The 12,021-nt window shown below is 35.6% G+C and overlaps 5 protein-coding genes across 5 annotated transcripts; 3 read left to right on the top strand and 2 right to left on the bottom strand.

The window, feature by feature from the left end:
• The first annotated feature begins 135 nt into the window (after positions 1 to 135).
• LOC149922995 (G protein-coupled receptor 143-like) lies at positions 136 to 2,198 on the top strand. The gene is made up of 9 exons (XM_090164230.1): positions 136 to 280; positions 352 to 607; positions 671 to 768; positions 834 to 922; positions 987 to 1,076; positions 1,146 to 1,255; positions 1,323 to 1,428; positions 1,490 to 1,580; positions 1,646 to 2,198. Exons 2-9 carry the CDS (start codon positions 352 to 354, stop codon positions 1,832 to 1,834), a joined length of 1,029 nt encoding a protein of 342 aa, XP_090020356.1. The 5' UTR covers positions 136 to 280; the 3' UTR covers positions 1,835 to 2,198.
• Vkor (Vitamin-K epoxide reductase) lies at positions 2,157 to 3,129 on the bottom strand. The gene is made up of 3 exons (XM_090164232.1): positions 2,696 to 3,129; positions 2,522 to 2,631; positions 2,157 to 2,458 (listed from the first exon to the last, which is right to left on the bottom strand). The coding sequence occupies exons 1-3, from the start codon at positions 2,851 to 2,853 to the stop codon at positions 2,241 to 2,243; spliced, it is 486 nt and encodes a 161-aa protein (XP_090020358.1). The 5' UTR covers positions 2,854 to 3,129; the 3' UTR covers positions 2,157 to 2,240.
• Positions 2,517 to 4,672, top strand: eIF2Balpha (eukaryotic translation initiation factor 2B subunit alpha). Its single transcript, XM_090164231.1, has 10 exons — positions 2,517 to 2,641; positions 3,208 to 3,244; positions 3,305 to 3,406; positions 3,480 to 3,619; positions 3,682 to 3,798; positions 3,864 to 3,976; positions 4,035 to 4,103; positions 4,160 to 4,235; positions 4,297 to 4,422; positions 4,481 to 4,672. Exons 1-10 carry the CDS (start codon positions 2,639 to 2,641, stop codon positions 4,631 to 4,633), a joined length of 936 nt encoding a protein of 311 aa, XP_090020357.1. The 5' UTR covers positions 2,517 to 2,638; the 3' UTR covers positions 4,634 to 4,672.
• Positions 4,673 to 6,276: 1,604 nt separating this feature from the next.
• On the top strand, positions 6,277 to 7,823 carry LOC149922998 (ataxin-10). The gene has a single exon (XM_090162997.1). It carries the CDS (start codon positions 6,304 to 6,306, stop codon positions 7,759 to 7,761), a length of 1,458 nt encoding a protein of 485 aa, XP_090019123.1. The 5' UTR covers positions 6,277 to 6,303; the 3' UTR covers positions 7,762 to 7,823.
• Positions 7,824 to 7,899: 76 nt separating this feature from the next.
• On the bottom strand, positions 7,900 to 9,879 carry LOC149922999 (malectin-A). The gene is made up of 4 exons (XM_090163799.1): positions 9,335 to 9,879; positions 9,080 to 9,259; positions 8,961 to 9,018; positions 7,900 to 8,893 (listed from the first exon to the last, which is right to left on the bottom strand). The coding sequence occupies exons 1-4, from the start codon at positions 9,698 to 9,700 to the stop codon at positions 8,682 to 8,684; spliced, it is 816 nt and encodes a 271-aa protein (XP_090019925.1). The 5' UTR covers positions 9,701 to 9,879; the 3' UTR covers positions 7,900 to 8,681.
• Between the last annotated feature and the right edge of the window lie 2,142 nt (positions 9,880 to 12,021).

The following is a 12,021-nucleotide window of genomic DNA, read 5'->3' on the forward strand; positions in this document are numbered from 1 at the left end:
TCGTACCAAAATATTTTTCCTGCAAAAATCTCAGTTTTCATTTAAAAATCGCGCCTGTGGTTATATAAAGGAAAATAGATGGCATTGTATGTTACCTCAGGCTGTCATACTTGTAGATTCAAGGAATTGAATTTCAAGGGCAGCTCTTGGTATATTTGAATAGTTTTTATGGGAAAAAAAATCAACTGTTTTATGTGCTGCGAAATTAAATGTTAAATATCAAGGCAGTTAAGCCGAAATTTTGCTTTAATTGAGCTAAATTAAAATGCTTCTCTGAAAGGTAAAATTCTCAATGTTTTCTAGCCTATTCTTTCTATTTCTATGGTTTCTTATATATATTTATTACATTAGATGGCCTCTCCAACGCTTGAGACAGTTTGTTGCGCTTATAATAAATACCATCCAAGTGTCGAATCCATCCTACATTTTGATATTATTCCATATAACGTTGTCTGTTTAATATCCGGATGTTTAGGAATAATTGGAGCGATATATCAAATTTTACCTTACGTTGAACATGGTCACTTAAGAAGGCTTCAGTTTTCCAGTATAAGACAGAGAAGTTTAATTAAATGGCTTGCACTCTCAGATTTGATGGCTTCGGCTGGTTAGATAAATCATATATAATTTTTGAGAATCACCCTTAAAAAATTGCTATGGAATGTTTTAGGAATTTTAATAAGATCAGTTACATGGGTATCTGATGCGACTGGAATGCCATCGTTTAGTGATAATGAACATGGAAATGTGTTTTGCGCTATCATATCTGTAAGATGGGTGCTTATTTTGTTTAGTTCTTCGACTTAAAAATCCCTTGAAAAACATTTGTGTAGGTATGGATTCATTTTTTTTACTGCGCCACTTATTTTTGGACAATAATATATGCAATTGATGTATATTTTGCTACAAAGCGTAAAATGAGGTGAAATATTTTTAATTCTGGGGTACCTGGTTGGTAAAATTGATGTACATTTTCTATTATTTAGCTTCCCCATTCTTTATCATGGCATTTGTTGGGGACTTTCGTTGGTGTTTACTAGTGGAGGAATGATAAGTTTATACGTGCCTCATATGAGGTATTTATATAAAATTAATTTAAATATGAATTTAAACAATCTTTTTTGAATGTATTTTAAATTTTCCAGATGTCATATGGAGTATTCTAGCGTTCTAGCCAATTATTTGCTTACGTATGTTCCCATATTTATAGCCATGATTATTAATCCAATATTTTACTCTTTGGCATCTCGAGAAGGTAATATCTTAAAGTATCATCATTATTTTTGGTTTGCTGCAAATAAAATAGTTTAAATTATTTGCAGTCAAAGTTTTGTCAGCTAATTCTGGTCAATTTTCTGATCAAGAAAGAACTTCTTTGAAAGCTATAAAGGAGAAGTTCTTTTTCATTGTTTTCGTTTTTTATTGTTGGTGAGTTCCTCTGATTAATTTAAATACTTGAAAGCTATTTTCAATATGTTTATTACTTTAGTTGGCTACCAAACATTGTAAATGGAATTGTTTTATGGGCAATGTGGGGAAATTTGCCAAGAAATTTTCTTATAACTTTGTGGTATATGATGGTTAGTATCATTTTGGATTTAGTCATGCGCCATGGTTTCCATGTAATTATTATTTTTCTCTTCAGGCTGTTTTAAACCCCCTTCAAGCATTATTGAACTCTCTTGTTTATCGAGGATGGGACTCGTGCGGGAAAACCTTCCGTAATCTGTGTTGCCCCATGATTGAAGAGGCAGAAACCTCCGATTCAGAAACTACACCAGCCCTCGCTAGTACCGATAGTCTCTCTTCAATTTGCAGTTCTGTCAGTTCTTAATGATTGTAAAATTTTCTTCCATTGGTTTTAAAGCAAAAAGGAATTGATTTTATTCTGAGAGTTTAAATTATTTAGCTCTATAATTTGTGGAAAATGCGTTTGATTCAAAACTACCATATCTTGTTTAGTTAAGGTACATAAAAATGTAGGTTTAGTAAACAATGTATGTCCATTTAGTTCTGACTTTACAAAATGTAGGCGGTTAGATTAGCTTAAGTTTTAAAAGCAAAATTCATGTAGGTGGGTTTTATTTACTAGTCCACAATGATCCTTGTAACTTTTATTACAAAAATAAGGAAACGTTTTTAAAAGATTTTGTATCGCAAGTTGTTTATTTATATTTTGTAGCGAAAAGTATACAATGTGTAAGCATTTTTTTAAAGAAGTTAAAACTGGTTTTATTAATTTATTGTTCCTTTTTTATTGTTGACATTTCGGGCTTCTGTTGTCTTTGCAATATGTAACAAACTAATAAGGCAGCATTTACAAAATAGGTGGTGACACAAACGAAACAAAAGTCAGAGAGTATAAAGTACAAAATATAAGCGAGGTAGCCAGATCCAACATTAGACAAAATAGCCATAAACAACTGCAAAGCGTTAACTTTATAGCTATCCACTTCTCCTGTAAAGATTAAAGTCATTGTTATAAAATTATTTGGTGGCCTTAAATGAAGGTACTAAATACCTAAAACCATCAATGTTCCATAAAAAATTATTCCATATATAGGGTTCGGCAAGTTCAATACAGAATCTTCACCAAGAAGTTCACCAATGAATCCGAACCCCTTTCCATATCTGAGTAATGGTAAAAATTTTCATTACTTCCTAAGCTTGTTGATGAGTTTGTTTTGATACTAACCTGGATGTAAAAACCTTTGAACAACTAATGTGTTCGCCAATATCACAATAGGCTTTATATTTGTCATCTTTCTCTTTGCTTGTTTCTACATGAAGAGCATATAAAGATAATAATAGACCAATTAAAGACAAGAACGTAGCTAAGTGTTTTACTGACATGGTGTCAGCAGAGTAACCGCTGCTGGTTACTGTGATAATGAAATAACCGTTCGAAAGGCATTGAAAATTCGAATCGATAGGTTATTATTGTGTTAATTTTTGCTAATCTCTATAAATCCTATCTGGGTTTCCGCGGAAACGACACGAACCTGGCTACATATGCAATATATGCTGGCAATTTCGCAAATCCCTTCCCCATTCGAAAACTACGGGCCCTTTAACCACCTTTGCTTCGACACTGAGCTGCGCCTTTCCGATTGGTCATTTGGTCCGTTGCAAGAGCAGCGGTGCCAAATTATTGAAGAAAAATTTCCTAGAAACTATTGAAATATTTTCCCCGTATTTTTTGTGCAGACGACAGCGTATTTGGAAAATACAATGGAGAGCAAGGGTAAAATGGGTTAAAAATATGACAACTAATTTTAAATAATAAATTATTCTTTATTTTTAGATATCTTGAATTATTTTGAGGAAGTAATTCGCAATGAACCAAAACTTTCAGCAGCTGTTGCAGCTCTTCAAACATTGATACGTTGTTTGGAAAAAGATAAATGTAAAGTTTCAAATGGAACTCTTGACTTGCATATTTCTGTGATCTTGTATCTAACACAACATATTTTATTAAGCTGAAACAATATCTGGATTAAGGAATAACTTGAAAGCTGCAACAAAAACTTTAGCAAGTGCAGATAGTTCAGTCACTTCCATACAATCTGCTTGTGAATTATTCTTAAGGTTTATAACTTTAACAACTTTGGATGATTCCGTAAGGTTTTAGTGAAATTGTTAAGTTATAAACAAACAATAACAGATATTTTCTTTGTTTAGAACTTTGATAAATGCAAAGAAAATTTACTAATTAGAGGGAAACAGTTTTTAGAGAAAGTTAAAACTGCTCGTAATAAAATTGCCAAAATTGGACATCCATTTATTTTAGATGGCTCAGTATGTCAAAATATTGCACTGCCATATGGGGTTATTGATTTATAATGGTTTTATATTTGATAAAGACCATCTTAACTCATGCAAGGTCCAGAGTTGTTTGTGAAACCTTATTGGAGGCTGCTAAATCTAAGAAACGTTTTCAAGTTTATATTACAGAATCATGCCCGGATAAAAATGGGTACTTTATTCTTTTTTTAATTTCCATCTTCCATTGTAAAATATCTTTGTAATCATAGTTTAGAATTGCATGAATGGTTAAAAGAAGCTGGTATTCCAAGTACAGTGATTTTAGACGCCGCTGTTGGGTAAACTTTGCTGATTTTAACGCAGAACGTGGTATTTAGTTAATTTTTTTTTATAGTTACATTTTGGAGAAAGTGGATTTTGTTTTGGTTGGAGCAGAGGGAGTAGTTGAAAATGGTGGTATTATTAACAAAGTGAGTTTGTATTTTTTTTATCAAAGTCAAACGGGATTAATATGGTAAAATTGTTTTTTAGATTGGCACTTATCCAATAGCTGTTTGCGCACATGAAATGAATAAACCTGTTTATGTATTGGCTGAAAGTTTTAAGTTTGTGAGGTTATATCCTCTTAATCAACATGACGTACCAAATGAATTTAAAGTAACTTTTTTATTTTTTTATCTTGGGTTTTGTATTGATCTATATTTTGATTTCTTAGTATTCTCCAAGTAAAATTCAGAAGGGAAATTTGGAAAGTGAGCATCCCATGGTTGACTACACTCCACCCTCTTATATCACTCTCCTTTTTACTGATTTGGGAATTTTAACACCATCAGCTGTGAGTGATGAGTTGATCAAGTTGTACTTATGATGTAACTCTAACTAATGTTTAATATTATATTTTGTGAATACGAAAATAAATTGTGTTTTGAAAAAATTGTGTTTTTTAATTTTCCTCTAAAATGGGAAAATATTTAGCTTGGCAACCCCGTAAGTGATTCTATTTCTATGTTCCCTACCAGCTAGGAGCAACCATAGAGATAGAAAAGAAATAGAGGCACTATTGTATCTAGCGAAGTTGACCACGAGTGCCACCCCCCTTTTTGCCAATGTAGGAAGCCATGAGATGGGCAAGCGCCAAGCAGAATTGATGAACTTAAGCCCGGCCTGTAAGCTATGTAATTATGAGCTTGAGGACTTACAACACGTACTGTTGGGATGCCCTGCGTTGCAACTGGAGCCAACTCTCTCTGAGTGGAGGGCACAACACCTGCGTACGCCGCTCGACACTCTTCTAAGTTTCACGGGTAATACCAGTGATAAGGATATGAACCAAGTTAAAAGCATGCTGGGTGCGTGGAAACGTGCAAAAGATTCATGGAGAAGAGCCAACAAACAATCCCCCCTTCCATAACCATATGTTTTTTGGACAAAATTTACTATTAACCTCAGGGCCGTGCTTAGGGGGTTGCGAGCCGGGCGGTCGCCCAGGGCCTCTAAAATTTTACCATAGGGATGTATATACCGCTACAATCAGTTTCGCCCGGGGCCGCGAGACCTCTAAGCACGGCCCTGATTAACCTATATCCTGTATGGATAAAGTTTTTTTGGTTTTTTTCTTTTTAAATAATTTTTATATTCAATGTATTTCTTTTTGTTTATGTTTCTTTATCTTTCTTCTTTTGTTCCTGTTACCATATGTAACATAATTACTCAAAAGTATGCCACTAGCTCTATTTCTTCACTAACGGTTTGTTTCACAGGCGTTATCCATACCCTTCTTAATATTTGACGTCATCGAAGGGCTGTATATTTTTTTTATTGATGTAAACAAAGGAAGGATAGATGGCGTTGAAAATTCTGCCAATCTTCGCTTTCATGTATGAGCGAAGGGGGGGGCATGACTTTTCCCGATCAAAAACAGGGGTGCCTTAACGCGGTAATCTTACCTCTATTTCATTTATATAATTATCTATGGGAGCCACAAACAGAGCCATAGAGATAGTAAAGAAATAGAGGTAAGATTACCGCGTTAAGACACCCCTGTTTTTGACGGGGAAAATGCATCCCCCCCACGCATGTTTGAAAGTGGAGATGGGCAGAATTTGCAACGCCATCTATCCTTCCTTTGTTTACAACAAATGACAGTTGATTTTCCAAAAGGCATAATGTATTTCATTTCACCGCGCATCGATGGCGCCACGTAATCTGCCCATCTCATGGCTTCCTAAAGTTCCTACATTGGCGAAAAGGGGGTCGGCAACTCGGCACTCGCGGTCAACTTCGCCAGATACAATAGTGCCTCTATTTCTTTTCTATCACTATGAACAGAGCACCCCACCACGTGACTCCACACAAGGGGAACGCAACCCGTCAAAAGTCGTGCATTTTCTTGCGTACATTTTTCATTGGTTAGACGCTTTAGCGCCAGCTGCCGTCAGAAGGGAAAAATTCGGAAATTGTCTTTCCCCTTTCTGTTGAACGTTCAGGCTAACGTAAAGGTGTGTTTAATAATAATTTTAAGGAAATATCATAGCAAGTATGTATTCTTCTTTCAATGAATATAAGCCTTCCAACTGCCTCAGAGTTAATTCGATTAATGACCAATTGAGAGATGTTAGCAATAAATCACAATTTGAAAGCTGCTTGGATATTGCAAGATATTTGGAAGAAGAAACCAAACTACTTCGTGATGGCGATTATCGGAATTCTTTCAATTCAAACATATTAAGAGTAGTAGATGGTATAACTAAGATTGCTTTCTTAACATGTGATTGTAACGAATTAGTTGATGCAAGTAATATTGTTGAAAACATATACAGTTTACTCCGAAATGCATGCTTTGAGAACCCCCAAAATCAACTTAGTATTTCACAATACAAAAATTTATTGGCAACATTAGTAAATTTCATCCAAGGAATGCTTTCATCATCAGTGGAACCTAAAGATTTGACTGAAGTAGAGCTCAGAACATCAAGACGTGCTGTTCAGTTTTTAGGAAATCTTAGTGCTGGAAAGAATGCACCTAAAGATGTAGTGTGGCAGATACTAAAAGATGATCTTAAACTGGTAGATTTGTTAGACCACCATGATAAGAACACTCGGTGTTATTCAACCATGGTGTTTTTCAATTGTTTAACCAAAGAAGTGAAGCAGGATGTTTTATCAGATCATGGTAAGTATGGAAATATTGTGACTTTGCTACTACAAACACTCAAAGAAGATGGAAGTGAATGGAGCTTGTTTTGTCTGGAGTATTTACTCGAAGATTCCTTGTTTATGGAAGCGGAATATCTTTCATTAGACACACAACATAAACTTTTGCTTCTGGATATATTGTTGGAAAAGCTAGCAAATTTCAAAGAACCTTGCAAAATTCCTAGTAGAAATATCTCATTCTTGGTTGACAATTTGAAAAGTTTAATCCAGGCTTTTTTAACTACACCCATTGATATCAACTTTGAGCCAATGGAAACATTGAAGCATTTGGAAGCTCTGTGTTATGCCTCTCTACTGGCAGATTTAAGCCCAGCTGTGAGAAATGACTCTTCTCTTTTAGAATTGCTTTTAGTGGTGTTAAAAATGGTTCATACTTTGGGAAAAATGGGAGAGAGCAGCTTTGCTTCAGTTCAAATTCTAAAATCTATAACAGAATATGATGAAGAACTAGGCAAATCACCGTTTTATGGATTGAAGTGTTATTTAATCAGGCTAATTGCCAATATGTCCTTCGATAATGAACTGAATCAGAATTTTGTTCGGGAAGCTGATGGAATTGAACTCATTCTTGATTGCTGTAATTTGGATGCCAGAAACCCATTTATAATTCAGTGGTGTGTCTTAGCCATCAGAAATCTAATGAAGAATAACCTAAGCAATCAAAATCGTCTTGCTTCTTTAAGCATCCAAGGATCGTACTCTCAATCTCCATTACTTAATGAATTAGGAATTAAAGTGGAAACAGAAGATGGAAAAATTGAATTAAAAATGAACCAATAAAATGTAACTTAAGATTAAATTAGACCTTGATAAATTAGTCTAATAAAATTTTTTGGTTAATTATTAAATTGTTCTTAATTTTAAAAGTTGGGAGTAAGGAAAGAAATGGTTAGAAACAAAGTATCACTTTTTATTAACATAATGCTCTATATGGAAACTTTGTAATGAAGTTGTTTTCCTTTTTCTTTTAAGTATTTTAACAATACCATTGGGAATTGCTTTTTTTGTACAAACATTTCAAATCGTGCGTGATGTATTTTGTGAAAAAGCAGTGACAAATGAAAAATAGACCCATGAATTGACTAGTAGGATGGAGTAGGGATTATTCCAAAAGTTCAAAATTAAGGAAATTATAATATTAAGACTAGAAATCACTTCATTGAAAGCTGAAATTTTCCCTTAATGTTTCTTTCCCATGTGCGAACCCTTGATTAAAGAAATGGCAAATAGCTCTTAATATTTTTGACTGTAAATATGAAGGAGTCAAAATTATGAGAAACAATGTAAGAAGTGAACACTGCCATGTTTGAAATATTTTCTAAGAAAAGGTTTGCGCGAAAGAGAAGGATCGCATAAATATGAGACTGGCTGAAACATTATTAGCTACGTACCTCTATTTTACCCTAGTGTTAGAAACAAACAAGCTTAAATGAACGCCAAAGTTCTGGAATCGTATCAGAGGGGAAATAAGTGTTTTTTTTTTTCATTAGCTTCGACTACTGGTCAAAATAAGGCAAAGAATGACAACAAATAGGTGATATAATTATCACAAATGCAAAATGGGTGAAAGCAGACGAATGAATATTGAAACTATGTGCTTAAAACCATAAGCATTTCAATTTATAAAGACACTTTTTTTATATAATTATAATATCGGATCGTGGTAAAATAATTTAACGTTAAGATTATTTCTTTTAAACTTAAAGTTTGCATAGACAGAATACTAATGGAATAAAGGCACCGATGGCGACGAAAATGGGTAGTAAAGTACTGCTGTCATCTGTGCTGTATGGGTTTGGACTTCGAGGGCCGGATGGCCGCCTGGCTTGAGCACTTGTTTGTTCCGTTTTTATGTCCTCCTCCTCCTCTTCTTTGCTGTCCCACCTTGATAATGAGGCTAGCTGTGGCACATCTATGTCCAATATTTTTTTAAGGAAAGGTTAAACTCTTTAAGTTTTGTAAAGTACATTGGTCCATACCGTTTAACGTTCCTCTCATCACGTAAATAGCATTTACTTTAGGGTTATCCCTGTAGCCCTGCAAAAATTGAACCACAGTTGTCATATAAACAAAGCACAATTTGAAAAAACTGTTTTACTTTAATAAATTCAACTTTAATTTTCCCATCATGTTCCGATTCTTCTCCATTCACAATGATTTTATTTCCTTTAACTTTGAATGGAATGTGTTCATCGTGGGCTACACCCTTGCCAACTTTTGCAAAGATATCCAAATCGGACACGACCGTATGAACTCCATTTAAAACTACATCAAATACCTTGAATTTTCAGCGGAAAATTTTATCACTTGTTACAATCATGTTTTTTTGAAACTTCCTAGCAATAATTATTACCTTCATTCCAGGAGAGTTGAAATACACTTCGCAAAATTTTAAAACTAATACGTAATCGCCATCGCGATTAACTGGAATATCATAACCAAATGTACCCTGATGGTATCGTTCGGTTTGATATAATGTTTGGTCAGCTCTCTGCACCCGTCCGATAATTAGTTGTTTACCATAATCGGATGGGGTACCAATTTTGCCGTGTAATGGGTCTCTTTTATAATGAATACCGTCAACGTCCGTGTGGGATTCGCCACCGGCATTTATGGCGTAAATCACTTCGCCTAAACAGTGTCCCCAATGAAAACACAGAAAACATACACCAAGGCTTATGATGAAGTTCGCCAACGTCATAGATTTGAATTCAGTCATGGTTTGTTTTTATAAAACTAAAGAAAAGGTAAAAGTTTACCCGCGAAAATAAGTGTTTTAAGCATTAATTTGATTTCATTAAAATTTAATGTACATTAGTAATATATCACGAAAAGTGAGCTCGATGATATCATATCATATTTTAGTTTTACTAGAGCCTAGCGTAATTTTTTTTCTCCATCTTGAACGCACGTATGTATTTTTCTCTAGTAACCTTGGAACGCACGCAGTCTGCACGCAGTGCTTCCAATTTTCATCATGGATGCGTCAAAATGCTAAGAATTCTCTACATTCCATGAGGTCAGGTTTGACTTTCCGTATTGGGTTGCGTAAGAATTTTTTTTCACAAAATATAAATAATATCGGTAACTTGCTAATATTTCTTAAATTCAAGCTTTCTTCTGGGGAAGTTCACAAGACTGTTGAATCCGATGGCCTCGGCCCCACCATCCACGTTCGTGCGGCAGTGGCAAGGGCGTCCTACCTACTAAGGCGCTCTTTTTCTCGTCTCGATGAGAAATCTGTCAAGAAATACAACACGTACGTGCGCCCACACCTAGAATACTGTTCCAGTATAATATTATGGAGTCCGCATTTGATTAAGGATATAGAGTGTCTTGAGCGTGTACCACGTAAAGCTACCAAGATGGTTCCTCGCCTTCGCCAGTGCTCGTAGGAAGAACGCTTGAAGAGGCTCCGACATAGATATAAGAAATGTATATAAAGGTCTAGATAAATTTCGGGGCGTCTAAGCCTAACATAAAATACGGAATTGACACCTAGCAGACACCGGCGAAGGCGCGTGACCAAGAGTGCGAGCTCTCTTAGCATTTTAGTACTAAGTGCTTGACCTTTCCGCAAGCCGTAGTCTTTAGACACCATCTGTTGGTGGCTTTTAGTATAATTTTTAAGCAGGAGACAATGGCTCTCGCGACGATAGCACGAGCTTTCTTACCGTTAGATAGCGCCTTATAAGGATAGCCTGCATAAATTACGCGTTTCTGCTAGCTGTCACCTCCGTATTCACTCCCTTTGAAATATTTTATCTAGACCTTTATATACGTTTCCTATATCTATCTATGGGCTCGGAATGCAATCGCTAGCAACGAGACGTTTTAAACTCGTACATGGATTATATGATCTGCCCACAGATAAATTCTTTCAAGTGGTTTGGAGCGGTATAAATGCTCCAAAATTATTTAAAACCAGATGTGTCACGTCATCCAAACGAACTTCCTCCATCGTGTGGTAAATACTTGGAACTCTCTCCCGTCTGCTGTAAAATCGCGTTCTTCAGTTGGTGCTTTTAAAACTAGATTGGACAAATGTATGGGATGGACCTAATCCATTCCTATTTTTCGTTTTTTTTGTCTCTCTTTTGTTTTGTTTTTGTAAACGATGCTGACCCAACAAGCGCTTGCGCTTTTTATGTAACTCAGTTCAATAAATTATATTCTATTCTATCTACTCTTCCGTGGATTATCGAAAGGGACTCCACTGTACATTCCACTCTACTGCCCTTATACTCATTTTTTAAACTAATGGTAGCCAAGGAGAGGCTCTCGCACATTATGATGTCAACTTTTGGCCCTCACCTTCTTACTTAAAATGGTTTCCTCAACGCATTCAACCCGTCGAAACCGCCACCTCGAATACGTTTACACGTAGCTTTCCTACTCATCTCACCTACGTGGAATCTTTAATACTTTCAGCAGGGTGAACAGTTAGTTCAATATTTGGTGTCTAGACGTGAGTCTGGACGATCAGTGGCGCACGCAGCTGGGGCCCCCTCCAGAACATACTGATTTTCATAGAATTTGTTTACTTGTTACTTTCATCCGAGCCTTCCACCTTTCGACTTTTTTCTTGGTGCGCCATTGAGGACGATTTGTAGCTGGGCTGTGACCCAATGTAGTCATAATTTACCTGTTTCTCCTCAAAAAATAACTTCGGGTATCGGTCTCAAGTTGAAACCTTCGCAATTCAAGCTTCTAATTTCCGGTTTAAAAATTGAATTGTCATTCGTGACTCGTCCAACAGATTACCTTTTAAATTTTTCGATTGGAAATTTAATGGTTTAACGATTCCAATAAATTTCAAATAGCTTTCCAATTCAACCAATACATTTCCAATTGGTTTTCAATTTTTTTTTCATAAAGGAAGCTCATCGCGGCTTTTTCATATTTAAATATTTCTATGGCTTACGTACATCCTTCGTAATGTTGCGCTGTGAAGGCGCCCGCAAATAGTTTGTCGAACAGTGTTGGAAATAAGGCAGTGGCGTTGGTCAAAGACCAGTTTATTTTGGGCGATGACCAGTA

Source organism: Leiobunum rupestre, chromosome 11, assembly GCF_980474605.1.
Source record: "Leiobunum rupestre chromosome 11, qqLeiRupe1.1.hap1, whole genome shotgun sequence".
In the NCBI taxonomy this organism is placed as follows: Eukaryota; Metazoa; Arthropoda; class Arachnida; order Opiliones; family Sclerosomatidae; genus Leiobunum; species Leiobunum rupestre.

Coding starts and splice junctions, on each gene's coding strand:
- Vkor (XM_090164232.1), bottom strand. CDS start 2,853: ATGTCAGTAAAACACTTAGCTACGTTCTTGTCTTTAATTGGTCTATTA. Junction 2,632..2,695: donor TCAAAGGTTTTTACATCCAG/GTTAGTATCAAA, acceptor ACCATTACTCAG/ATATGGAAAGGGGTTCGGAT. Junction 2,459..2,521: donor TGGAACATTGATGGTTTTAG/GTATTTAGTACC, acceptor TAATCTTTACAG/GAGAAGTGGATAGCTATAAA.
- LOC149922999 (XM_090163799.1), bottom strand. CDS start 9,700: ATGACTGAATTCAAATCTATGACGTTGGCGAACTTCATCATAAGCCTT. Junction 9,260..9,334: donor TCAACTCTCCTGGAATGAAG/GTAATAATTATT, acceptor TGAAAATTCAAG/GTATTTGATGTAGTTTTAAA. Junction 9,019..9,079: donor TTAAAGTTGAATTTATTAAA/GTAAAACAGTTT, acceptor CAATTTTTGCAG/GGCTACAGGGATAACCCTAA.
- eIF2Balpha (XM_090164231.1), top strand. Junction 3,977..4,034: donor TCATGCCCGGATAAAAATGG/GTACTTTATTCT, acceptor TTGTAATCATAG/TTTAGAATTGCATGAATGGT. Junction 4,104..4,159: donor ATTTTAGACGCCGCTGTTGG/GTAAACTTTGCT, acceptor TTTTTTTTATAG/TTACATTTTGGAGAAAGTGG.
- LOC149922995 (XM_090164230.1), top strand. CDS start 352: ATGGCCTCTCCAACGCTTGAGACAGTTTGTTGCGCTTATAATAAATAC. Junction 1,429..1,489: donor GTTTTCGTTTTTTATTGTTG/GTGAGTTCCTCT, acceptor TTATTACTTTAG/TTGGCTACCAAACATTGTAA. Junction 1,581..1,645: donor TAACTTTGTGGTATATGATG/GTTAGTATCATT, acceptor TTTTCTCTTCAG/GCTGTTTTAAACCCCCTTCA.
- LOC149922998 (XM_090162997.1), top strand. CDS start 6,304: ATGTATTCTTCTTTCAATGAATATAAGCCTTCCAACTGCCTCAGAGTT.